Source organism: Sebastes fasciatus, chromosome 22 (assembly GCF_043250625.1).
Source record: "Sebastes fasciatus isolate fSebFas1 chromosome 22, fSebFas1.pri, whole genome shotgun sequence".
Taxonomy (NCBI): Eukaryota; Metazoa; Chordata; class Actinopteri; order Perciformes; family Sebastidae; genus Sebastes; species Sebastes fasciatus.
In genome coordinates this window covers 15056128-15082303 of record NC_133816.1, presented here as the reverse complement: position 1 = coordinate 15082303, position 26176 = coordinate 15056128, and the positions used below count along the sequence as shown (strand labels likewise).

The 26176-nt window shown below is 40.3% G+C and overlaps 1 protein-coding gene across 15 annotated transcripts in view; it reads right to left on the bottom strand.

Annotated features, from left to right (window-relative positions):
• LOC141760617 (phosphatidylinositol-binding clathrin assembly protein) overlaps nt 1–25140 on the bottom strand; it is an 87245-nt gene extending 62105 nt beyond the window's left edge. For 13 of the 15 annotated variants that reach the window (XM_074623560.1, XM_074623555.1, XM_074623561.1 and 10 more), the window contains exons 1-2: nt 23622–23756; nt 2500–2642 (exon numbers count right to left, since the gene is read on the bottom strand). In XM_074623560.1, the coding sequence (XP_074479661.1) occupies nt 2500–2642; nt 23622–23751 (273 nt within the window). In that variant the 5' untranslated portion in view covers nt 23752–23756. Of the gene's footprint in view, nt 1–2499; nt 2643–23621; nt 23914–23997 lie in introns of those variants that run through there. The other 2 variants (XM_074623566.1, XM_074623568.1) reach the window with 2 other exon arrangements.
• Nucleotides 25141–26176: the final 1036 nt, after the last annotated feature.

Below are 26176 nucleotides of genomic sequence, written 5' to 3'. Positions count from 1 at the left end.
CTAAGGAATCTGCTGGTACCAACCATGTCATTCTAGCTTAAAGTGAAGGAGGCTAAATAACGGTCCAAACTTGCGCAAAATTTTGGCGAGGAAAAACTGTCATGGCCATTTTCAAAGGGGTCCCTTGACCTTTGACCTCCAGATATGTGAATGTAAATGGGTTCTATGGGTACCCACGAGTCTCCCCTTTACAGACATGCCCACTTTATGATAATCACATGCAGTTTGGGGCAAGTCATAGTCAAGTCAGCACACTGACACACTGACAGCTGTTGTTGCCTGTTGGGCTGCAGTTTGCCATGTTATGATTTGAGCATATTTTTTATGCTAAATGCAGTACCTGTGAGGGTTTCTGGACAATATTTGTCATTGTTTTGTGTTGTTAATTGATTTATAATAACAGACATATACATGCATTTGCATAAAGCAGCATATTTGTCCTCTCCAATGTTGATAAGAGTATTAAATACTTGACAAATCTCCCTTTAAGGTACATTTTGATTAATCGGGATGGACAATCATGCGATTAAATATTTAAATTGATTGACAGCCTAAGTAAACACACAAACCATATTGATCCAGAAGATTGCTAAACGTAGAAACATGAACAAAACATTTCAACTATGCACATTTTTTAGTTTTTGAGATATGCTCATTTTTCATGAGCAGCTCGAGTGCAAAGGTGTTTTGATAGTTTTGTTCCGCACATAACGTAATGTAATGACGTCGCGGAAGACAGAAAACAGAATGAATGTTCTAGCTATTATGGTTTTTATTTTACATCGATTTAAACTGGATCTTGCAAACAACGATGGCCCGTGGGAGATCCATTTTAAAAGTTACTAAAATTGGAAAGAAACTGCAAAGAGTACTGCAAAATGTAACATGAAATTACATAATAGTATCAAACTGTATATCACTCAAAGTACTGCAAATAATCCAGGGATCATACATTTTATGTTGCGATCAAAGAAAATATGTATGTCACAACAAAGCAACAAACTGCTTGGAATGCTGTTTTCATAAAATATACATTAAACAATATACCAGTATAGTAAGCTCCAAATGGCACCAGTCCATATGAATATCAAAGTGTACAGTATATCAGTTGTGCTTTAAAGGGATTGATTTCTGAATTATTAACAGTCTTCACACTAGAGGATTAATGTAAATGCAAGCTACAATAGTTTATTTGCAGAACAAAACTATTTCTATCTTGTTAGAAATTAATAAAACTACAACCCTGAATTAATCCCTTCTCTCTTTTTCAAAAGCTGCACTGTCGCATATACATTTTGCAAACTTGAGGTTTGATCAGACCTCTTCATGCAAATAAAAGAAAACCACAATTACTAAAATCAAAAAGCTCTCCCAAACAGAGCAGGGATTGGTTGATTTTTAATTCACAATTATTGCGTTTGAAAGTCTGCAAATCCATGGAAGGAAAAGTGTTTTTTTTCTTTCAGCTTTCAACCATGTTTTTTTAATTCATTTGATTATTCATCTACTTCTATCCTTGTCCTCCATCTTGCTTCCAGCTCATACTGAGCTAATTAATTTCTCCACAGCTATTTCTATTATTCACTCCATGTGTCCAATGTGTACGTTCTCAGTAGCTGCCCATGCCCCCCCACTATTGATCCTAATGCTGATGTGGATGGGAATAAATGATCCAAATATACATGTATGTTTGTATTTATGAGTGAGTGGGCGAGACAGACTTGAGTAATAAAATAACTTGTTGATGTAGCCTCCATTGATGATTTGAATGCGTGTTGGCGTGTGACGCTTGGGCCAGACTGCTCGCGTGAGCAGTGCGTGACGGCTGCCTCGCTGAATTGCTGCGTGTTTCACGCGTGGATTGTCCACGCCGGCAGCGTTTCTGATTCTGCTGCTGCTGCCAGCCCTTTCTTTCTACATAGAGTTTGCCTTTCATAATGGCCATTTCATTTCATTCTAAATGTTGTTTATATTTATTTTAGACAGAAAAAGGTTAAGAAATGTGTTCTCATTTGTAAATAATAGTAATAATCCACAATTTAAACCCCTTACTATATTCACTTATGGAGCCGTGCAAGTCACTGCATGTTCTACAACACTGTCCTGCATATATTTCAGAATAAAAGCCTTGTGGTAACAAATAAAGGAATTCTGTCTCACAGAAAAAAATACTTGACGGCTTTTATTTTGAAATGAAAGCAGGAAGTGTTGATTTAAAAATAAATTTGTACTTTTTTTCATGTCCGTGACATATTCTACAGATATCTAGACAGTGAAAGTGTAGTAATGTTGCTGGTATGATATCGCGGTAAAAAATAGGCGAGACCTCGAATCTCTAGAAGAGACGCAGCTGACACACAGCCTAGCCGCGCTGCTGACGTGGGCAGTGTGGCTGCTCTACAACCTGTTAACATGGACGCCGAAATAAAAAAAAACATGTTCCGCAGCCGCCAAGCGCTGCTGACGTTCCCCGTGTGGCCCGGGCTTGAGCCTTCTTACCTCGTTGCCGTACATCATGAGGTGGTGGGTGGTGATGAGGGCTTTGAAGACCACCACCCAGCTGGAGTTGGCCGTGCGCTCAAACAGCGTGTCCGCCAGCTGGGGAATGCTCACGTTCATCTCATTGGTGCAGTGGATCAGATCTGGTAGGAATAAAAAAAAAAAAAGACACACAAAGAGTTATACAACAGCAGCGACGAGAAAAGCTTTTAAAAAGGTTTGATAACCATGATCGAGAGCAACAGCAAATTGCTTTTGCAAAGACAGAAAAATGCAGACGCGCCAAGGACAGATGAACACAACGCACGCACTCCAGCGGAATTCTTAAGTGAATAAAGTGTGAAGGACAGGTGCTAGCTGATGAACTTTTCTAACCTCCTCCCCCTCTCCTCACTCAGCTGCACCAGCTCCTCTTTTCTATTCTCTGTTAACAGAAGTTCAGGTGTCATTCACTCACTGAACCTGCTGGAAAATTCAACCTTCGGGCGTAAGAATGTCAAGTTACACAACTCGGAGGGCTCACTGAGATGCCAGTATGTTGTGACATACACAAGTAAACAAGTGCAAGTCTTTCTAAGTTCTGAAGTGCTCTTCTATCCAGAATCCAGCCTCTGAAATGTGAACATTTTCTGGTTTTCTTAGTCTTCGATGATAATAAACTAAATATCTTTGGTTTTGGATTACTGGTCGGACGGAAAAAAAAAAATACTTTTGAAGACTCTGGGAAATTTGCTGACCTTTTACAGACCATGGGGTTAATCCAGAAAATAATTAATTGGATTAATCGATAACAATATTGTGTTAGTTGCAGAATTGAATGACACAGTTTATTCTATTCCCCATCTTTTCTATTCTATGGCCACAGGAGCACATACACTAGAATTATTATAGTAAACTAAAACTAAAACAAAAATAAGCAGTGATAAATACTGTTTGTAAACTCAACTAAATAAAAACAAAATCCTGAACTGAAACAATATTGCCTGGGAAAAAAAACCTAAATAAAATAAAAATAAAAATAAACATAAATTGATTTCAGTTTTAATTTTTTAGCTCAAATGAGATCGAAAAGTCAAAACTAAAATAAATAATTGAAAACTCAACTATTTTAACCTCGACATACACTCAAAAGCATAAAAACATTACAGAAAACACTAAAAAGCACAGCCACATGCTGATATACAATGTGCAGACCTAAATACTGCAGTAAATACAAGCTAACTGGCACATGCATTTAATACGACTAGGTCTACATTTGAAAAAAATATTTATAAATATAATATAATATCAAAAACGCTAAATTGACCCCAAATATAATTCAAAAGTATTTTTTAACTTCCATCAGGGTTTCCTGACAACTACAAGTGTGTATTCTATAATCTGCTAAAGTATTACATTAGTGCTCATCATGTTAAATGCTGCTTTGATTTTAATGAACCTGTAGAATAGGTAAGAAACAAGGCAGAAGCATGTGACTGAATGATGACTCGGTGTTTTTAAGAGACCTGGGAGAAGCTTTTACCAAATACACTGACAAGAGAAAAATATAGACAGTATAGACACATTCTCACAACAATGAGCACCGACCTTTTCCCCATTTACATCTTAAGAAAACCCCACATATGCAGACATTTGCGAGTCTCGAGATCTTATCCAGCCATCGATGCATAAAAAACCTCTTTAATTTACTACGAGCCAACTGTATTTGGAAAGGTGCTCGATAAGATCTGACCGGATACTAACAGCTTGGCACCACCTCCCTGTTCTCACCACTTTAGTTGAGATTGATTTGAACGGATTCCTGTTTCGGGTCCCCGAGCTTATTACAAAGATCCAGTGTCTTCCTTCCCAACAGGTGACACACAGTGATCCTCTCATACACCAACATCAATACAGACACACACGGCTAAATTGATCATTCACACCAGTTTTCTGTTTCATTTCCCTGGCGTTCTCCACCCCTTTCATTCCTTCTCTCCATCTCTCTCCATCCACCTCCACTCCTCATCCTTTGTTCTTCTCCACAGGACATTACGAGCTGCCGGCTCTCACACCTGGTAACTACGGAAACAGCTTCTCATTAGACTACTGGAGGACTGTAGCTGGGAGAGTCCCGTCGGGAGGCTTCATCAGCGTAATCAGGCTGCGCGCGCACGTACGTACGTACGAGCACGCGCTCATTCAATAAAGCCCATCTTTCCTTCACTCACTTAACGCATCATCTCCCTCAAGCACTTGCCCACACATACAGTAACAAAACACAACAGACTTCCAGTCCAGCATTATTCTCATTCACTCAACATGGCACCTCTCCCACTTCAACACACACCATGTGGTTGGCTATTTAGTCGATACAAAGGAGAGTCATGTAATATAAAAAGTGCATTACAGCACAATACATCCATTTAGCCGCATTGAGTGGTGTGAATGATGGCCAAGCAGCGGCTAACAGAGTGCATCTGAATTGCAGTTTTCAACACATAGAGTGGCAGGATTTCATGCCTACAGGGAATAGGCAACAACATCATGTCACATTGCATTCTGGGGAGTGGTCGCCATGATCCGGGATATCGTTTGTTGTTTACATGAATTCATTCATTTTGATTCATTCATATTTGACCACAACGCGACAACAAACACAAATCAACAAAGAATTTCCGGCTGTATGGGTCGTAGCTGTTGTGGTAGTAGGCCAATCACACGTCGCAATAACTGTCTTGCGGTGATTGGCTGCGAGCTAAACAGTCATCTTTTTGTAGATCCGGGCACAAAAAGGAATCGATTACAGGTATCGTTTGACTGGAGAAGTTTCGACACTACCTGGTACTGGGTTGTTTCGGTCGATACCGTTATCGTTATTATGTGAAGTCTCCCGTAATGAAATGTCAGTAGGTAACGTCAGGGTCTTTAGCACTCTAACAGCATTGATAACTAACATTACGCCAACTGGGTTCATTATCTGTTTCTTGTAGATTGTCACGTTAGTGAGAATACAGCTTATTATGTAGAGTCTAAACTGACTCTGTGACAGCTGGAGGGCTAAAGCTAGCTGGCTGTCTTCATGAAGCTCCTAGCCGAGCTCCGCACAACAACAAGAACGAGCTACTTTAATGATAACGAGAGCATTTTGACTCTGTGGATGTCATATTTTATTCCATGTATGTCCCATCCCTCTTTTGATTCCCAGTCACTCGGCTCTCTACCGCAGCTTTCAATCCGTGTCCTAAAAATACCACAATGCCTTGCGTTGCTCACTGCCGCTCCCGTCACGATCCCGTTCTCCATTATGAAACGCTCCAGCTTATATGAATGCATCAGCACTTTGAATGAGTCGTTTCTTTTCTCTGACTGTTCTCCTCACCTTGTCTTTCTGTCTCTCTGCGCCCTCCTACTGCATCCCTGCGTGGCATCACCAATGCTGATTAGATACAATTCATATCTCTGACCTGGAAACAGGCATTAATAGCGACTGGTGGCTTTGTTTTCAATCTATCCACCCCATCTCTTTCATTTTTGCTGCTACCTTTTCTATCTGCATGTCCATCTCCCCTTCGTTTTTTAACAGAGCTCATGTTTTTTCATTAGGTCTGGTGGTGGTGTGAGAGAGAGGACTAAGAGAAGGACTGATTAGGTCTGTAGGGACGCCCCGTGCATGAGCGTGTATGTGCGCGAGTGATAATGTAAAGAGGGTACATGTGCTGACTTAATCAGGCAGAGTGGAAAGCATTAGATGCCACTGATCTCAGACAGAAAGGGAAGGGGAAGGCGATTGAGGCAAACATATGGCACAGATAAAAAAAAGGAGGGTAGGGGCAAAGAGGGGAGGATACGAGGGCGAAAGAGAGAAAACCACGAGACGAATAGAGGGAAAGGAGAAAGAGATAAAAAAAAAGATAATGAGACATGAGAGACATGAGAGTCTCTTCATCCAGACAATTTGCAGGAATCCAGACACAGCTCAACAAGCCTCCTCGCCTCGCTTTATCTCTCCTCTCTTTTCCTGACGCGGTACGCAGCAGAAACGGGTCTGAGGATGTGGGTTTTTTTTTTACCCCAGAGCAATTGTTCTGACCACAAATGGAAAAATACACGAGATGCAGTCCTCAACTGACCGACACGTCAACGTCTCGCGAGCAATTACCTGCACAAAGGAATCTGACCCCGGCTAATTGACGCCGGCACATCACAAGATAGTTAAAGAACACAATGTCAAAAGTCCGTCCTCACTACATGTATACTCTCAAAGCTGAGTCGAAAGGTCTTGGTGGGAACTTGACTGTACTGTATGGATACAATTGGTCTATTCTGCAGGTTTACTTCGTACAATATGGCAGATAATCTAATACAATACTATTTCATTCTTTACTTACTTATACTTTGGTATCCAGGGATATTAAAGGTACAGTGTGTAGTATTTGGTGGCATCTAGGCGTGTGGTTGCAGATTGCAACCAACTCAGTACCCCTTCGCTCTAGGGCTGCAACTAACGATTAATTTCACTGTCAATTATTTTCTTGATTAGTTTAATTTAGTCTCTTTGCTTCTACTCTTTGACGTTGGCGCTATTTTTCTGACATCTTATAGACAAAATGATTGATCGATTGATGAGGGAAATGTGTCTATTTATAGTTTCTTCCTTCTCCTCTCCCTTACATTCCTCATCTGTTGATCTTGTTTGATTATTGCTTCCTTGTACAAGAAATTAGCATCTGTGACAACCTAACTAACACAGTCACATACAGACATGTGGGAGGCATGGCTGCTGAGTAAATGTGATCTCATTCCCAACAGTGGCCTTCTGTGTTCCTCTCTGATCTGAGGTCCATTGTTACTTGTCATCTGTTGACCTCTGTGGGCTTCGGACTGAACCACAATAGACCAGAGACTTCCTGGTACCGAGGGACCGGCTTGAGAGCTCACAAGGAACCGTGTGCTTGGTACAATTTGATGCAATGAACCGAGAGAAATCTATCAATGTTTTGTAACATAGTTATTTAATGTATTCGTGTCACCAAGCATCAATCTTCCTGTTTGTGTGTGTTGGTGAGCGAGAAAGCAGGTGGTCAGATCAAGCAGAGGAAGAAGGGCAGGAGGAGGAGGAGACGGAGATCACATCTGGCCCAGCTGGCTACCTTCTATCAGTGCTCTCCGCTCGTCTCTTCATCCACCTCTAAGTCCCTCATATCCACCCCACTTCCGGGCAACACACACACGCAACACAAACGCACACGCGCACAACTTTCATCTCCTCCTTCATCTCCTCTGATCTGCAGACAAACTTGAGTCCTGACTCCCTTTTGATTTCCTTGTCTGTCTGGTGCATCCACCGGCTAGAAAATAAAACTAATTAACCTTTAACAAGATTCAGATTTCATCCGGTTCACGTGTTTTGCTAATGTAACATATTCGTTCATTACCCGGTCCTTTCTGATTGTCATTTTAAAGCTCTAAATTCTCCTTTACTTAACCCTTTAAAAACAGACCTCTCACGGGCGGTAGTTTTGTTGCCTAAACCTAACCAAGACAAGTGTTTATTTTGGAAAGACTGGAGTGGAAATTGGGCTGCACGGTGGTGCAGTGGTTAGTACTGTCGCCTCACAGCAAGAGGGTCAATAGAAATGCTCTGAATTTAACATTTGGAGTCAACAGAAACAAGCTGTAAACACAACACTATTATTAACTTTTAAGTTGATATGACAAACATCTTAGCAAACTGTTGCCACAGAGGAACATTAGCATTCATTTGGAGTCGTGTTTCTGTCAAACGTAGGTCGGATATTCACTCTTGTTTAGCTCTGTTTTGCTTTCCGAGAAAAATATCCGGCTCTTTAGCTGCTAAATGCTCCAGTATGTGCGCCAGCTAGTCACCAACTGTGTCTGTCTGTTGTTTCATGCTGAGCAGGTAGCGCACGAAGGGTATTTAGAGCTTAGTCACTGTAAACAGCTGCCTGCTGCAGCTCAAAACAACAAAGAAAATGGAAAAAACAAATTGAGTCTGGTGTTATTATACATTTTAAAGCTGGTATCAGTCAGTATGGAGCCCTTTGTTGCATCAGTGGACTTCACATTCAGTCTCAACACCAAGATTTGGAAAGTGGGATGTAGATAATTCAACAGTTCTCCTAGTGGGATAAAGTCTGAGGTGGATTAACCCTTGTGACCAGACTTGCAATCAGCTACTCAATCCCATCTTGACATCTTTTAAAACTTTGGCCGGGCATGATGGGACATCAGTGCCTTGCTTTGTGTGCTTGACACAGTTTCAGTCCCTTCGGAGACCACCAAGGGAAGGTTGTGCTCACATAGCTGGAATTCCTAAAGAGATGGCTCTACTCTAGAGAACAAAATCTGGACAAATCTCAAAGACTTTAAATGTTTAACCGAGACTCTTATGAAGAGAAGACAGTGTGTTGACACAGTTCTGTCAAAATGCTTTGAAGGGACACATGACATGCCAATGTAACCACTGAACTTGTGACCTTCCTGAAAACAATGCAGTCCCAGCAGCTTCTGACGAGGGCGTTCAAGAAGTTACTACAATAGCCGTTATTATTTCTTCATTTTAGTTTCTCACTTTACTCAACCGCATCGCTGCAAAATAGTGATTTCTACCACCATCGGCAGCGCAGAATATCACTGCAATGAATCTCAGACGTACACAAATGAATACAATATCTGTAAATGTAAGAATATTGGACTGGGCGATACTATATATATGCACATTAGATCCCAAATTACATAATTAAGAGCCAATCATGGATTTGCCTTCCCAGTGGCTTTAAAAACAAAACTAAAAGCAATAAAATTCTTTGCTGATCTCGAGGGGATTTTCTGTTTCTGGTTTCGTCTCTCCAAGGAGGTCGGAGGTCAACTACACGACAGAATAACACCTCTGTTTCTTGTAGGGGATTCAATGTTTTAGTCAAGGACACTTCAGCAGGGTGGACACTTGCCAACGAGAAAGCTTTAATGTTTCATCCAGTTGAAGGACGACGTCTCTAACAGCTCGACCACCCTGTCGTTCCTATCACTCCATTGTGATCTCTCTCTCTCTCTCTCAATTGAGACGATCAAGGTTTTATAACACTTCTAACAGAGAGGGTTGACTGACCTTCAGTCAAAGCCTGTACTGAGTAACAGGAGGGGTTGCACACACCAACAGACACCACGCAGATGAAAAGCCAGACACAGGAGTGCAGCCCCAATCTGTTAAAGATTAACGCTGCGCAGTATCAGCACCTTGTCTGGCATGTACTAGTAATCTCCTTCTCTCCTCTGTCTGCTTCTGTGTTAGGGACTACAGACAGGGTTTGCCTCAAAAGAGGATTCCCCGTACACCCCTCCCTCCCTCTTTCTTCCCCTCTCAAATCCTCCTGATACAAGGAAGAGAGCTGTGAAGAATCGTAAGCCTGCTAAATTTGAAGAAGCATTTTCTTTTTTGGCTTTACAATCACACTAAGCCCTAACTAACAGTGCTTTTTGTAAATACTACACTATAAAAAAAGGAGTGGATGAATATGAAAAGATTTGTTTTGTAGTGTTGACAGGAAAAACAAAGCTTTTCCTACGCGATGCAGTACATCCAATTCTTTCTATGATCGCTCACTTTGCTGCCAATACAATCAAAGCCACAATAGAGGGTATATCATTGATCTGCATTTATGTTTCAGGACGACTTCTCCGGAACAACACAGTGATTTGACTGACTGCCTTAAGGCGGCAGCACAGATTAGCAGGTAGCATTTACGAGCCACCAAACAAATCATTATTTTATTCTCCTGCAGTTCTTTGAAAACCAAAACAGGCAATGACAACAACTAAATTGTGTTTTCCGCTATATTAAAAGACAAAACAAGCAATCACGGCGAGGAGGAGGCAACAGAATGAACAGATTGATTTGTGTTTTCCTGTTTTTTCTGTGTTGCCACTTTAGAGTGGATGAAGAACTTCGTGAAAATGTGGACAGAAATGAAGCGTTTTCACATAGAAATGACGTTTTTCTTTTATCTTAAGTGGCCGAAATCAAATCACTATTTCATTCCTGTTAATCCGACAGTTGAGCTGTTAATAGAAACAGAAAAATGTGTCTAAGGGAACCACATGGCGGGTCCATTATTTGAGTTTTTTGAGGCTTTTATCATTCTGCAGCTTCCAAGTGGTGTTTCTTAATTATTCAAATCTGATCTTTCAAATTTTGGTTGAAGTATGTCAAATAGCGTCAAAGCGCTATTTTCCCAAGCCCTTCCAAAAACTTTTTCCCATGTGACCTGACTTAGATTTCTGCATGATGACATTGCTATACATACAGTCTATGCATAACCTTATCCAAAGTCAGCGTATATTACCAACAATAACTAATGCCGGGTACACATTACACAAAAATCAAGCCAATTTTGGGCCTGATTTGAGATGAGCAAGGAAGTACGGGAGGAGGAGAAATAAAAAGAAGGGGAAAGAGGATTAAGACGAGGGTAGACTAAATAGTGTAGAAACTAAGACAAAATGTCACCAGAAATTGGTCTATTAATAGGCTCGTTCTATAGCTTTAATTCCCCCCTTGAGGTCTTAAACAAGAGTGGTTTCTCCTCTGCCTCTCTTAGTCACACAGAAATATAGAGAGACAGATTTAGGGACAGACAAACTCTCTCGTCTCCAACTGCCATGTTTTCATGGGGGGGATTCGGGAAATCTTGTCTAGCGGATAGGATTGAAGTCTCTGCGTGCATGTCTCTGCACTTGGGGGAACGTCTATCGGTTTGTGTCGGGGAAAAAAAAAAGAAAGTGACGCCGACAGAGACAAGCAGACAGACGTGCATGCACACAGGTAGACTACGGGAATAAAAACAAGCAGTTGAACCCAGCCAACGGCTCCGGAGAGAACACGGCTCAAAATAACCAGACATAAGAACGGCAACAGAAGTACTGAATGTTCCCAAACACGCACACAGACAAAGCCTATTTAAAACCGCGTCCTACCATTACTTAATACGCTAAATGTGTAAAATGAGCATGTAGTGTTCCCTTTGTATCGTAGAGTACATTGGATCAGAGTAGGCGAGGGGACTGCGAGGGTTCCCCTGAGAACGGCATAAACCCCAAATAGTCTGGGGAAGTTTTCTGAGATAAGGAAGGGTTGAATTCATTCTTATTGTAATTTGAGATCTGTGACAGCAGAACAGTCCTACAAGTACACTAGCTTGTTAACCAACTTGCGGTAGTTTACACAATAAATTAGTGAAGAACTAGCTTTCTGCTTGCTTTAGCATTATTGCTGTATGGTTAATGTCCATTTTTTTTCTGTCTACCAATTAAAGAAATGCATATCTTTCATAATTTTCATAAGAGTACTGATTTAAATAGGACATTTTTGAGATAATTCAATGGGTTCTGAAAGTGTTTTGAGACAAAAATAAGGTATTTTCTCAACCCATAGAGGAACGTGTAATCCTTGAAGTTATTTGAAAACATTAAATCACCAAATGTGTTTGTTTTAAAGGTGCAGCGTGTACAATTTGGCAGCATCTCATGGTGAGGTTGCAGATTGCAATAAACTGAAGCTACTCCCGTGTGCAAAGCATGCAGAAGAACTATGGTGGCTGACGCTAAAACGCAAATCTCTATCTAGAGCCAGTGTTTGGTTTGTCCGTTCTGGGAAAACGTTATGCTAAACAAAGTTAATTACATTGGGACTTTCGAGCAATAACATGATTAATGTAATGAAATGTAGCCAGCCAATTTAAAGCCCAGTATATTTAAAGACTTGTCACAAATATCTTGTAGATCCTGAATTATGTATTAAATAAAAAAGCAGGCTAATATTGCTTTTCCTCTGTGTTGTTTCATAGCAGAATTTGGTCATGCAAGGTCCTGTGCTGTCGATGATATTTGGTCACTAAATCACTACTTGGGCACGCAGCGCAGTAAGTATGACATATTCGCCGACTATGTAGCTGGTTTGCAACTGATCCCATACACACTCAAAGACACTGAAGCACTCTCACGGGAGGCACTGTAATTCATCCTTCTTCCCACACTCACACATATACACACACAGACAGTCTCACACACTCAACACTTCACGGGCAATCCCTTGGGCTGGGCTTGAAACAGACGTATCCAGACAGTCAGCAGTAAGCCTTTTTCCTGCCTGGCAGTCTAAACTGGGCCTATCTGAGCTCTGCAGCCAGGGAGGGGCTGTCCCACTCTGTTTAGATAGCATTAGACTCACCAACAATCACTTAAGACACAGGCGTCCCCCGCCATGCCCCCAACCAGCTACACCCTGCAGCAGCTCTATCAGGGCTGGAATCAATGCAACACGAATAGCAGGAAATAAGCAGGACTATTTGTATTCTTAAATGTCCTAAAATCACATGAATTCCCGGGATTACTACCGTTAGTGGTATTCAGTGCATGGTAATAAATCACTCCATGTGTGCACACTGTGTAATGAGACTGCAGAAAGATTAAAAAAAGGACAGAATGGCAGAAAAACGAAAACACTAAATATGGCGAGGAATCAAGATTCAACAGTCCACATAATCTATAATAATAATGCAGCTATTTTTCAAAAGAGGATAAAATCAACATATATGTGGAAATGGCGGCTAAACTTTAGGCTTTTTCGTGGGCATTTCCCATGACAGTGTTTGACTGACATTTAAGAGCAAAGGTTGTGTGATATGCCGCATGCCTGTTTAGCCTATGAACGTGGATATTAACAAGCCTTTTTTGCCATAGAGTGCTGCAGGGATGACGTAGCCACTTGTTAGCAACCGCCTTTTTTAAGACACGTAAAAGCTTCAAAATTCACGAGTGAGACATTTACTGACGCATTTTATATCGCAGAACAAAACGTTAAAATCTCGTAAACTTGTGTTAACCACAGACCTTATTTCAGGCATCTAACTAATAACCCCATTAAAAAAAAACATCGACTTCCAAACTCCTTCCCAGGTTTTAGGACTCATTCCTGCACCATTCTATTTGCAATAAACCCACATAGCGTTGACTTTCAACTACATGTATTAGCAATTTAAGACATCTGTCCCTTTAAAACTTCCAACATTTAAAAGGACCCATTGTGCTGTTAAGTTTGTATTGCACTCAGAAAGTGGAAGCTGGCAACATAGGCTAACTAGTTAGCAGTAACTATGTTTATATGCACAAAATATTCAGTTTTTTGCCCTTATTCCAAAAAAAATGCCAATATTCCTACTAAGTAGTAGGGTTGGGCGATATGTTAAACCAGAACCGGCAATTGCCAATATTCGCGTGGCCGAGCAACTCTCATTCTTTGGAGGCAGACCATTAAATTAGCAAAATAAAATGAAAAACATCATCCAAAAAATTGGTGATGTACTCATACTCGCTGATATCCAATATATTCATCCAATTGCCCCACATTACTAAGCTGTTTACATGGCTAATTTAAACGAATATTCCACTAATATTCACTTTTACATGCAGCCGTGCATACTCCAATTAACGTAACCGGCAGGGAACACAGCATCCCTCATTCATTCCTTTAACCACCTTCTTGAAAAGGTTGGTGTTGCGATATTTGCGTATATCCAAAAATCTATTGATACCCAAGTTTTTCATAACGTTTAAAAGTATATGCGTTTCTCCTTACGAACAGAAATGTGGGCTTTTCTTTTGGGCATGCATGTCTGCAAACTGTCAGCTAGTTGGTTTGTGTACAACGCACAGAGCTGGCTGTGAATAGGCAAGACGCTGTGTGTCGCAAACTGCTGTAAAAGCTCCAATTGAAATGCATATTCTGAATGAGCTGTATACAAGTCCAAATAATGCTCCTAAAACCTGAATAATATCAGAATATCCCACATGTCCTAATAAGACATGAAAGGCCTAATTTAGAATATGCTGTTTACATGACCCGTATCAAATTCAGAATATTCTCATATAGTGGAATATTAGTATGCATGTAAACGAAGCCACGGATTCCAAATGAACGTTAATTTTCCTTCTTGTTATTTCAACACCCGCTTAGTAATCGGCATCTCCTGCACACTCAGTGGCGTGTTTGTCTCATATTACAGAAAGGAGGTTGTCTGGCCAGCGTTAACTGCTTCTCTTTCATGGGGTCCAGTTGTGGTGATGACAAATAACAGACTGTCAAAACTCACAGCGACAGGTGGTCCTGTGACGGCAGCAGCAACATGGAGTAATAACTAACGTGAGAAATGAAGGGAGTACTCAAATCACAGATTGGACTAAAACAACAGCCATCAACCATACAGATATGGCACTTTAAGGGAAAGAAAGCAGTATACCAACAAGTATTTGAAGCAAAGTGTCCTCTCAGGGTATTTTATAAACTTCAATGTGAATTATATCAAAAGAAAAATCAGCATTACTCTTAAAATATTATAAATTATTGTACAGGGGAAATGCTGTATAGCAACTTTGAAATAATCCCAAAAGTACCACATCCATACACCCACATTAAACACAACAACATACAGTATGTACTCTTGCACAATGAATAGATCTGTCAAGGTGACCCACCAACTAACCAGAGGCTGAAAGCACACAAACCTGAGCTCAATAACCTGCTGTAAACCGTGTCTCTACTCTATCTGTCTCCTAAACTAACCCAGAGACACACTGTAGCCCAGACAGAGCCAGTCAAAGTGTTGGACTACTCTAGCACCGCATCAATTTGTCATGCAAGTGTAACCTAGTTTTAAGCTTTGGCTAAAAATGGCCCGACACAACATGCTGTCAAAGGACCTGTGGGCCAGCAGCTCAGCCAGCTGGTAAAAACCATGTGCCGTGTGTATTAAGCTTCTATAACCTGAGTAGAAAGGCCTGAAAATGCCCTCAATAACAGGATAGTCTGACTAAACCGCCAAGCCAAAAGCTGTGGTAAAGATTTCTGTTTAGAATTGCATGTCGGTTGGTATAAAACTGCCTGACCAGGGCAGTACAACAACAACAGCGTACCAGACAAATGGTCATTTTGACTTTGGTTAGCAAGTCTTTTGAAAGGTCCTGTTATAGTATGGAAAACAAAATCTGTCAGGATTCTGTAGAAATTTTAAACAAAAACAAAATCCTTTACTAAGTTTTACTGTTCTTAAGCAGGTTGTTCTCATACACCGTTCATAGCTATACCTATGAAAAGTAATGGAATGTAATTCATACAGTATATATCCAGCAAAATCAATTTGTATGTAATTCACAGAATTGTGAATCAGGAAGTATAAAGAGCGACAAACGCCGTTTAAGGAGGTCGGGGTGGATAGGTGGGTGAAAAACTACTTTTGCCCAGCGTATCTCGGCGAAACCAGATGTCATCGTTAATTTGTCACGTAACTTCCGTACTTAAGTTAGGCCACTTCAGTAGTTATTTTACCCAAAACATAGGCTCATTTGTCACGTAACTTCCGTACTTAAGTAACGCCATTTTCGTAGTTATTTTAACTAGGGATGTTAATAATTAACCGTTCAACACTAAGAATTGTAACTGATTAACGCTATCGGTTAAACGGTTAAAAGAAATATTAATAATTTATTAAAAAGCTGAGCAGAACTCAAGAGGAGCGGCTTGTCACTTTAAGGAGAAAAGCTGGTCCGCCTTAACAGCCCGCCTTAAGAGTGTCTGAGTCGGCGTTGCAAGATAAAGGAAGTTCGGGTCTTGAGCCGAGGAGTTGTTGCATTTATTCACCGACCAATCAACTGTACACACAAACTGCTACCTGGGGAATAAAGAGTCCAACAACTATGCACATGGACGATGCATAGCAACAACCCACGAAGCCAGCAAAAGGGTCAAAAACATGTCAAATGTTTCCTGGCAACACAACATTTCAATGTAATGACGCAGCAACACTGAGGCTAAACCTCCACAAGAAATGCTGCTGCTTGAGACACAATGAACATGCACTGGGATTCTTTAGTGTTCGCTACAGGGAGATTTTCTATTCACCTTTTCCTGTCCTCCAAAAGGTCAAAGGTGAAGATCAGCTAAAGAAAAGCATCAGAGAATCATAATGTAGTGCTGACATTTACTTTACTTTCTGCAAAGCTTCTGGGTTTAAAGGACAGGGTATGCTTGAAACAAACGTCGACATGGCATCCAACCACGTCTGGAAGCAGGTTCTCCCACTATGAGGAAAGGTAAGACGCAATAATGTGCACTGGACATAACAGTGCACATTATCCTTCCCCCCTTTTACACACGAAAAGTGACGGAAGTAGTTGTGTGAAGAATTGAAAAAGGGGAGCTCAAAAGGGAACGTTCAAATCCTTCAAAGCCTTCCTCCTTTTGGAAAGTTACAAAAAAATGTCAGCCCCTCCAATGTCGATTACGCAAAGGTGTTTGGGTAGACGGTTTAAAAAGTTGTTAGACTGTCTCAGTAAAGGCGTCGGCATGTTTCAAACAAACTTTTGAAGCATGCCTACGCCTTTACTGAGCATCATATCGTCCTCTTTTGTGTGACCACGGCTTGGTCAACTCTCTCACCAGGTGTATGTTTGAGCTGAGCAACAACACATTGATACTTCATCCATCTCTAAAATCACACTGTTGAATGCTCTTAACCCTTTGAACTCTGCAATAGAAGTGGTCTGCCAGTGCCTACATTGGTATTTTTGCTTATTGTGAAGTAATTTCTTGGAGAATCTTCAATTCTTCAAGCGTTATATTTCTAAAATCTGTACAACCTTATGAAGGACTATGGAGGAAGGAACCAAAAATAAATGACTCCATAAATAATTAAATGTAGCAAATATATTAAAAATAAATGTAGCCATTAATTAATTGACAAAATGTGACAAATTGATATTTCTGTATTCATTTTTTTATTAATTTCCTTATTTATTTACTCTTAACTCTCTAATTTTCCGTTTTAATTATTTATGTATTTATTTTGATATTTTTTTATTTATTTATTTTTGCATTTTTTTATTTTTTTATTTTTGCATTTATTTATTTATTTATTTTATGCACGATTTTCCCTTTGCATTTCCACCCTTATTTATTTCCCCAAGATTATTTATTTCTGTATTCTTTTCTTTGAACATTTCTTTTTACACTTCTTGTGACATGTTTTTTCATAAAATGTTACTAAATAAACCAAATACTGATCTAAAAGATTTCTAAATGTAGATACATGAACAATATTTCTTAACACTCCGTAAGTCATTTGAACTATGCACATTTTTAGATTTTGAGATATGCTCATTTTAATGAGCAGATCGAGTGCAAAGGCATTACGTTCCGCATGTAACGTAACGGCATCACAAGCGTTCAACGTGCTGACGCAAAAGACAGAAGCCGTAGCTTTCTGCTGCAAAAAGAATGAATGTGCTAGCTATTAAGGTTTTTATTTGACAGATTTAAACAGGATCCTGCAAACAACGATCTCCCACAGCTGCCCTCGGAAGGTCCGTTTTTAAAGTGGTTAATATAATTTAATTAACTGTATAAAAGCAATAACTTACAGATACTTACTTTTAGATTTCTGATGGAAATAAAGTTAAAAGGAAAGGATTTCCCCTCCTCTCTCATTCCCCCCTTTGACGACAATGAATGACACATTTTGGACAGAGAAGACAGATGGTTTAGAGGAGGCGTGAAGAAGGCCATCAACACTACATCAAGCTGAAACAACCGACTCTGAACAAAGCCGGAGGGTTGGACCGCAGCATCACTTTTACCAGCCACTTACATCATTTCATTCACACCTCCAAATATGTGACTCCAATGACTCTCTCTCCATGACTAGCAAGTGGCTCTCGTGATGTCAGGGTGTAAATTGCTCACAGAGGTTAAGTACTGCAGAAACTTCCCACCAGTCATTCAGTAAAACAGATAAATGGCAGGAGAACGAGCTGACTCTTTCAACTGCTTTTCATTATTAGATATTCCATCACCTGGATTACCGGGAAGCTTCATTCACTACTTCTAAGAAATGTCCAGCTCGACCCGCATAAACAACGGCTGTAAAAACAGCACCATTACTGAGGCTGCAGACGATTTCACCATCCGACTTCCCCCCCTGCCAACTTAAGTCCATTTAACACAAGCCAGTTGGCCGGTTTGCTGCCATGACAACAGAGTACCGGCGAAGAGGAAACTAGACTTCAGTTTAAATGTCAGAACTTCTCTCTTAACAGCTGTAACATGGCGAAACAATCAGCGTTTCAATGATGCCTAAGTGTGCATGTGAGATGGCATCACTTAACTGCGTAGAAAAGGCACACAATAACTCTCACCTTGACAACCTGAAAACTGCAAGCAGGTGCGCAAGCAGACAGACATTCTGACACATTTGACCCATCCCTCATTGATTTTTATGGCGATTATTTTCCAGAAATAGAAGAGCTATTCAGACCTGATGGGAAGGATTCGACATTTCTGCCACCCACTCACAAGCTGGGGGTTAATTGAGGTGGACGGTCCCAGTCATGACACTAAATGGCTTTAAAACGGCACTTATTTTCGCCAGTGGTGCGTGAATGTCACGGCTGCTCCGGCTAACAGAGGACCCCTGAAACCTTCGCACGCTCGCTGGCTGCCGGCTGGCGGTCGCTGAAAGGATTCTGCCAGGGTTTATTCGGTTATTGGGTCTAGATGCAAATATGCCGGTGAGATCATTCACAGCTTGCTGTCAGACAGTCACAGCTGCTTGAAGGGAAATTGTGCCAAGGGGAGAGCGGTAGAAAATGATGGTTGTGTGTGTTTACTGTATGTGTGTGTGTGGGTAGGTGGGTGGAGGGGGCTCCGACTGTGTGAAAGATAGATAAACAAAGTCAGCAACAACACAACCCAACCATGATTATAGTGTCAAAGCCTGTCAGGTTTGCACGTTTCTCCTGGTTTCTCTCTTTACCATTGATAAATGGCTCTGCAGGCATACAATTCACTAACCGGTGGACTTGTTAGCCAACTCACCCGCTAGCTAGCTGGCAACTGAAACCTGTAGCATGTTGTTTCCAGGTGTATTTATTCTAGATTGTGCCAATATCCAGTTGATGTGGACTGCAGTTTGGTCCTGGCTTCTCAATGCATCTTAAATGTGTCTTGGTTAGATTTCACTTCAATCATACTTCATCTAACTTCATTATAATTGACGATTGTCCATAGTTAATCGCAATTAATCGCACATTATTTATCTGTTCAAATTGTGTCTTAAAGGTAGATTTTAGGACTCATTCCTACAGCACTGTAGATTAGTTGTTTAGTCATTTATCCAGCAAAAAAATACTAATATTTGCTCGTCTTAGCATCTCAAATTTTGCTTTTCACTGTTTTATATCATTAAAAATGTAATATCTTTGGGTTTTAGACAGTTTTCCTGCCAAAATAAGCAATTTGAAGTAGAGCTGAAACAACTTGTTGCAAATTATCCAACGTTTTTAATAACCGATTAATCTAATTTTTCACGCAAAAATGTCAAATGTTCTGTTTCCAGGTCGTGAGATATGAGGATTTTATGCCATTTTTTGTCATATATGATTGTAAATAGAGTATTTTGGACTGATGGTCAGGTAAAACAAGCAATTTGAATAAATATATTTTGGCCCGTGGGACTGAAGACATCTGTGAAATGATAATATCGTCGAAGGTGCAACTCTCTGCTGGATAACGTGCAAAACAAATATATATATAAGTTATTGATTATCCATCTAAGATTTGCATTGGGAACTTGGTGTACTAGCCATACCTTCTGGGCACATTGCCACCTGTTAGAGCTGTGTGATCAGATTATTTCATTGTTATGAACAGGGCTGACTGAAGCTCACCTGGCTGCCTGTGTTCATCACATTACCAGAGGCTGGATCAGCTGGCTGGCTAGTTGACTGAGTAATGATCGAACACACTGCCTGCCAGCCTCCCCGGCTCGCTAACCGACTCACAAATTGACTACCTGCCTGAGTGAATGACGACCTCACCTATAACCTGCCTTCATTCCTGCCTGCTGGCCGCCTTCCCTTACAATACCGACGACGCAATGAACTCGACAGCCTCGATGTTACCTTCACGGGGAAATCATCAACCGCACAAACAACATGACAATCAGAACCTTCATGTGATGCGCCGCCCGCTGACCGTTCCCCCTGCGGCACTGAGGTCATTGCTCTCACAGAGAAATCAATATCCTACAATGATTAAGCTTGACGTGGCGTATTGGCTGTACGGGTCTGGCCAAGTTCACAAAAGGAGCGGAGACAATACATGACTTTTGTTGAACGTCAGCAGCTGAGTCCTAAAGCGGAGGAGGAGGAGGAGTTGACGGATGCTAGGCAGCTGAGGCGAAGCATCGATCAAACATGTGCATCCCATGCCGACAAAGTCTGGTTCCCAGAAAAACAGAACTTCAGCACATTTCGTCCCAGTAATGTCAAACACACAACTCACTCCTATTTTTTATAAACGTATTCTCTCTTATGTCCCACTTGCATCATTGCCACCTTCAACATGACTCAGTGTAATTTCAGTGGGCTTTGCTGGCAACTTAATTCACTCGTCATTAGCAAAGCAAGATGTGAAATGACAACCAGGAATCTGGAGACATAACTACGATCCAAGAATCTGAAGTATGTGCGAGAGGTTTCCCCAAAACATGATGTTTCTTAAGTTTTTTACACTATGCGGCTGCGTCTTTCTGTCTCTGCTTGGATATAAGGTGAGCACAGTGTGTCCTTCCTGGGCTGCGGGTCTGATGAAAGACTGTATAATAGATGGGTTTTTAGTTTATGTTTAAAAATATCAATATTTTCAGCTCCTCTCAGTTCCTCTGGAAGTTTGTGCCAAAGGCTGGGAGCGTAACGGCTGAAAGCAGCGTCACCAAATGTTTTTGTTCTGCTTTGTGGAACAACTAAAAGAGAAGAACCGGAGGATCCGAGGGGCCTTCCTGGTTCATAAACCCAAAAGCAGTTCTGCAAGGCAGTCTGGTGCAAGGCCATGTAGTGCCTTATAAACTAATAAAAGAATTTTAAAATCAATACGAAAACTAACAGGTAACCAGTGTAAAGACTTTAACAGAGGCGTAATGCGCGATTGATTTTAGTCAGCACTCGTGCAGCAGAATTTTGAATTAATTGTAGCTGATTTATTGTATTCTTTGGTAGACCAGAAATGAGAGCGTTTCAATACTCAAGCCTGCTAGTTATAAAAGCGTCAGTCTCTCTGTGTTGCTCAGAGAGAGAAATGGCCTCACTTTGGAGATATTCTTCAGATGATAAAATGCTGTTTTTGTGACACTCCAGACATGAGCCTTGAAATCAGAATAAAAAATCACTCCTATATTTCTTACTTCTTGACTTGGCTTGAGTCCTTGTGTATTTAGTTTGGAGGCCAATTTCTCTCTCTGAGTCTTTGAACCAATTATCATTACTTCTGTTTTATCCTGGTTGAGCTGTAGAAAAATACTGTGACATCCAGGCCTTTATATCTAAAATACAGTTTAAAAAGTGAGTCAATCGGCCTGGTGTCATCAGGAGACACGGCCACATAGAGCCGAGTATCATCAGCATAGCTGTGGAAGGAGATGCTGTGCCTCCTGATGACACTGCCCAAAGGTAACATGTATAAATTAAAAAGTAGAGGTCCTAAAACTGATCCTTGTGGTACCCCACAGGTAACCTTGGAAATGCCTTAAACTTCTTTCTAATAGCCAGATGGGGGTGACTCCTCTGGTTGCAAAAAGAAATCCAATTGTGCAGAAGTCTATGAGAAAATGAGCCTACTTCTCACTTGATTTATTACCTCAGTAAACATTGTAAACATGAGTTTATGGTCTCAATTGCTAGTTTCAAGTCTTCTTCAATACAGCATGGTGTTCATTTAGTAAATTATGGTCCCATTTAGAGTCAAATAGACCATAAAGCAGGGGATGGCTACCTTGTGATTGACGGGTCGCTACCACGGCGTTGGCTGGTGTGGGAGTTGTCCGTGTTTTGAGCTTTAACCCTTTCACAGTGTGTTTTCAGTTCATGAAAGTTAATTATAACCTTTTGGTCGCCTAAAAATGTCTTATTCAGCGTTCAGTTATACTTAGCTCCACCCTCTCGGGTCATTTCTCGTTGCAAGAAAACAAGATGGCAACAGCCAAAATGTCGAACTGGAGGCTTCAAAACGTCAGTCCACAAACCAATGGGTGACGTCACGGTGAGTACGTCCACTTCTCATACACGGTCTATGGGTGAAACGATTTGTCGATGACGGTTTAGTTGAACAGCAAATTTAATATAGCTATTTTGAGTCCTGCAGGGATTACATATTTTTGTATGTCAACCAGTAAGTTAGTGCAAAACCGTGGTAATGCGGTTCACTTCGCTCAGAGGCCATCCTTACCATAATAACACTACTTTAGGAGCAACAGAAGTCAGACAAGCGGGTGGCGGTACCACGGTTTTGCGGCTCAAGTTACCGCAGTTTCACAAGCGTGTCGGAGAACTACGGTGGCCTTCAGGTAACGTAAAAACGTGAAAGGCTCTCTCTAGAGACAGCGTTTGTTTTTTTACGTTCTGGGCTACTGTAGAAACATGGCGGACTCTGAAGAGGACCTGCTCTCTATGTAGGTATGAAGGACTCATTCTAAGCTTACGAAAACAAGATTCTTTGTTTCAAGGTGATTACACACTAAAGAAAACAGTTATGGATATTATATTCCATTTCTGCTAATAGATCCCCCCGAAATGTTACACACTGTTCCTTTTAAGATATCTGACTGTTGGTCAAGACATTTTGGACATTACTTTGGACATTGGAAACTTAAAAAAGGTGCACTTGTCATCATATCTGGCATTTAAAGACCAAAGGATTGATCAAATGAATTGATAAGAATAGAGTCCAGCATCACCACCACAGTTATGTTATGTTATATTGCTAACATGTCACTTGTTTCATTTTACAACAGTTAACAGAAGCTAAATGTACAGAAGGTTAAATCCACAAACCAAGCCTGTAATCATCTTTAAACTGTCTTCCTGTCCAACCAGTCAGCACAGCTACTGTGTGAAGAAATGTGTACATCAGATCATCATGGTGTAGTGGTGACTGGTCTGTCTGCATTTGAAGCCCTGCAGCTGGCTGGCTGGCTGACAACAGATATATATAATAAAAGAGGATATATATATATACTCACAGTCAAGGTGTTTTTTCTTGGGTCCACTGACTTCATGCGTGGTGGCTTTGCACACAGCCTTGCTGATAGCCGAGCCGGTCATGCTGTGCTGAGCTGCTGCGATCCGATCCGTGATAGATTGTCCAGACATCTCTCTCTTCTCTCTCTCTCTGTGTGTCTCTTCTATCCTCAATCAGCTAAAATAGCACAATCAACTCAACGTGACTTCACTGTCAAGTGGGAGGTAAAGACTTGCACCTCACTGTTGTGTTACCTTTTCCCAGGTAAACCTGTGCAGTAATGTCAAGATCACCTCACTTTTGAGTTACCTTTTCAGGTAAATCTATGCAGTAATGTCAAGATCACTTCAATGTTGTGTTTCTTTTTGCAGGTAAACCAGTGCAGTAATGTCAAGATCACCTCACTGTTGTGTTACCTTTTTCAGGTAAACCTCTGTAAGTGATGTCAGATCACTTGACTGACTGGTGGCAACAAAAAAACTGCAGGTACAGGTACAAGACAGGTGTAATAAAACACAATCAACAGCTGATTTAGAGTTAAGTTGTGTTTCTTTTCAGGTAAACCTGTGCAAGTAATGTCAAGATCAACCACTGTTTCTTTTTCAGGTAAATCTGTGCAAGTAATGTCAGATCACTTGGTTGGTGGCAACAAAAAAACTGCAGGTACAGGTACAAGACTGGCTTAAAAAACCACAATCAAACAGCTGATTTAGTGAGTTTTTGGCAACAGTAAAGTCCCACTATCTATCTATCTAGGTAAGTAAACACAACACTAATCAGAGCTAGTGTGTGTTAGCTAATGTTGCAGTACTCAAACCAGGAAAGAGTCCCACTGTGGAATTTGTAAACACTAGAAATTACTTTCTGGCCACAAATAAACATGTTTTGTTGGGTTTTGTAACCTTGGATGAGTTCTTTGAGGACACCACCTTATAGGTTATATATTAAAAAAAGTAAATCCAAAAGTAATCCAGAATAAATCACAGCTTTGGAGCAGAAGAACATCAACCCTCCCAGAAAAAGGAAACTTCCTCCTCCTCCACGTCAGCTTGGATAGTTAGCTGTAATCACTGGCGGTTTGTTGGTAAAGTGTGTGTTAAACCACCTTGAGGAGGTGACAAGTCATCCACAGTTGAACACCACATTGTTTTTGAGTTTGTAAAGTTTATAAGAGGTTTCTGTGGAAGTGACAAGCCCGAGGCAGGTGTGGTTTCTTCTTGGGAAGAGATGCGGTTGGCTGGGTGTTAGCTAGCTAGCTAACCTGCCAGCTTCTCTCTGTAGGCTGAAGAGTTAAAATGTGACAGCTCCTTTAACTTCCTTTCGAGGTTTCCTCCGGGTTTAGTTGGTGTTTTCCTTCTTTTGTCGACTCCACATTATCCGGCTGGGTTTTCTCTTTCCTCCCCGTCCTGTCCTCTGTCTGAGAAAGTGTCTCCACCAGTGGTTTCTCCTCTCTGAGCGGACTGAGTGTCTGACTGTCTGGGTGTCTGCTGCTGCTGCTGCTCTGCCGGACACAAAATGGCAGCGTAGAAAATCAGCTGATCTCACAACTGTGATGCGTTCAGGGGCCAACTGGTAGGCTCGGAATATAGTGTTTTTTTCTTCACATTTATTTATTGAGTGAGAATATGACAAAAAATAGAACTATAGGCATCATACTGATATACAGGTACCAAAACAGGCATGATTCCATTCTTATAAAAAAATAAAAAATTATATATATATATATATATATATATATATATATAGAGAGAGAGAGAGAGAGAGAGAGAGAGAGAGAGAGAGAGAGAGAGAAAAAAAATACAATATAAATTATATAAATAATAACTTAACAGAGAATGTAGGTATTAAATCACATTTCTCCCAAAAAATACCTATATAATTTATATTGTATTTTTCTCTGTTTTTTATTTGGCTATTATATATATATATATATATATATATATGTATATATATATATACATATATATATTATAATAATAATAATAATAATAATAATAATAATAGTCAAATAAAAAACAGAGAAAAATACAATATACATTTTATAAATAATAACTTAACAGAGAATGTCATTCTGATTCTATAGACATTTCTCATTGTTTATAATTTGGATTATTTACTGTAGAAATAATTGATTACAATGTGGGAGAATATGACAAAACATAGAACTATAGGCGTCATACTGATATACAGGTACCAAAACAGGCATGATTCAATTCTTATACAAAATAAATAATAATAATAATAATAATTATAATAATTATAATTATAATTATAATAATAATAATTATAATAATTATATCTTTATTTATATAGCCCTTATCAAAACAATGCTTCACATAAAAATGAAAAACCCCAGCAATAACAAAATAAAAGTACTTGATTCTGATTCTGCAACAATGTGGTTTTCAGAGGTTGATCAATCAACGAGTCAAGTGACAGAAAATTAATTGACAACTGTCTATTTGCTGATTCCAGGCTCTCAAATATTAAGATTTGCTGTTTTTGTTTTATATAATTCAAAAAAGGAATACCAGAATAGAAGACAAACAACAAGCA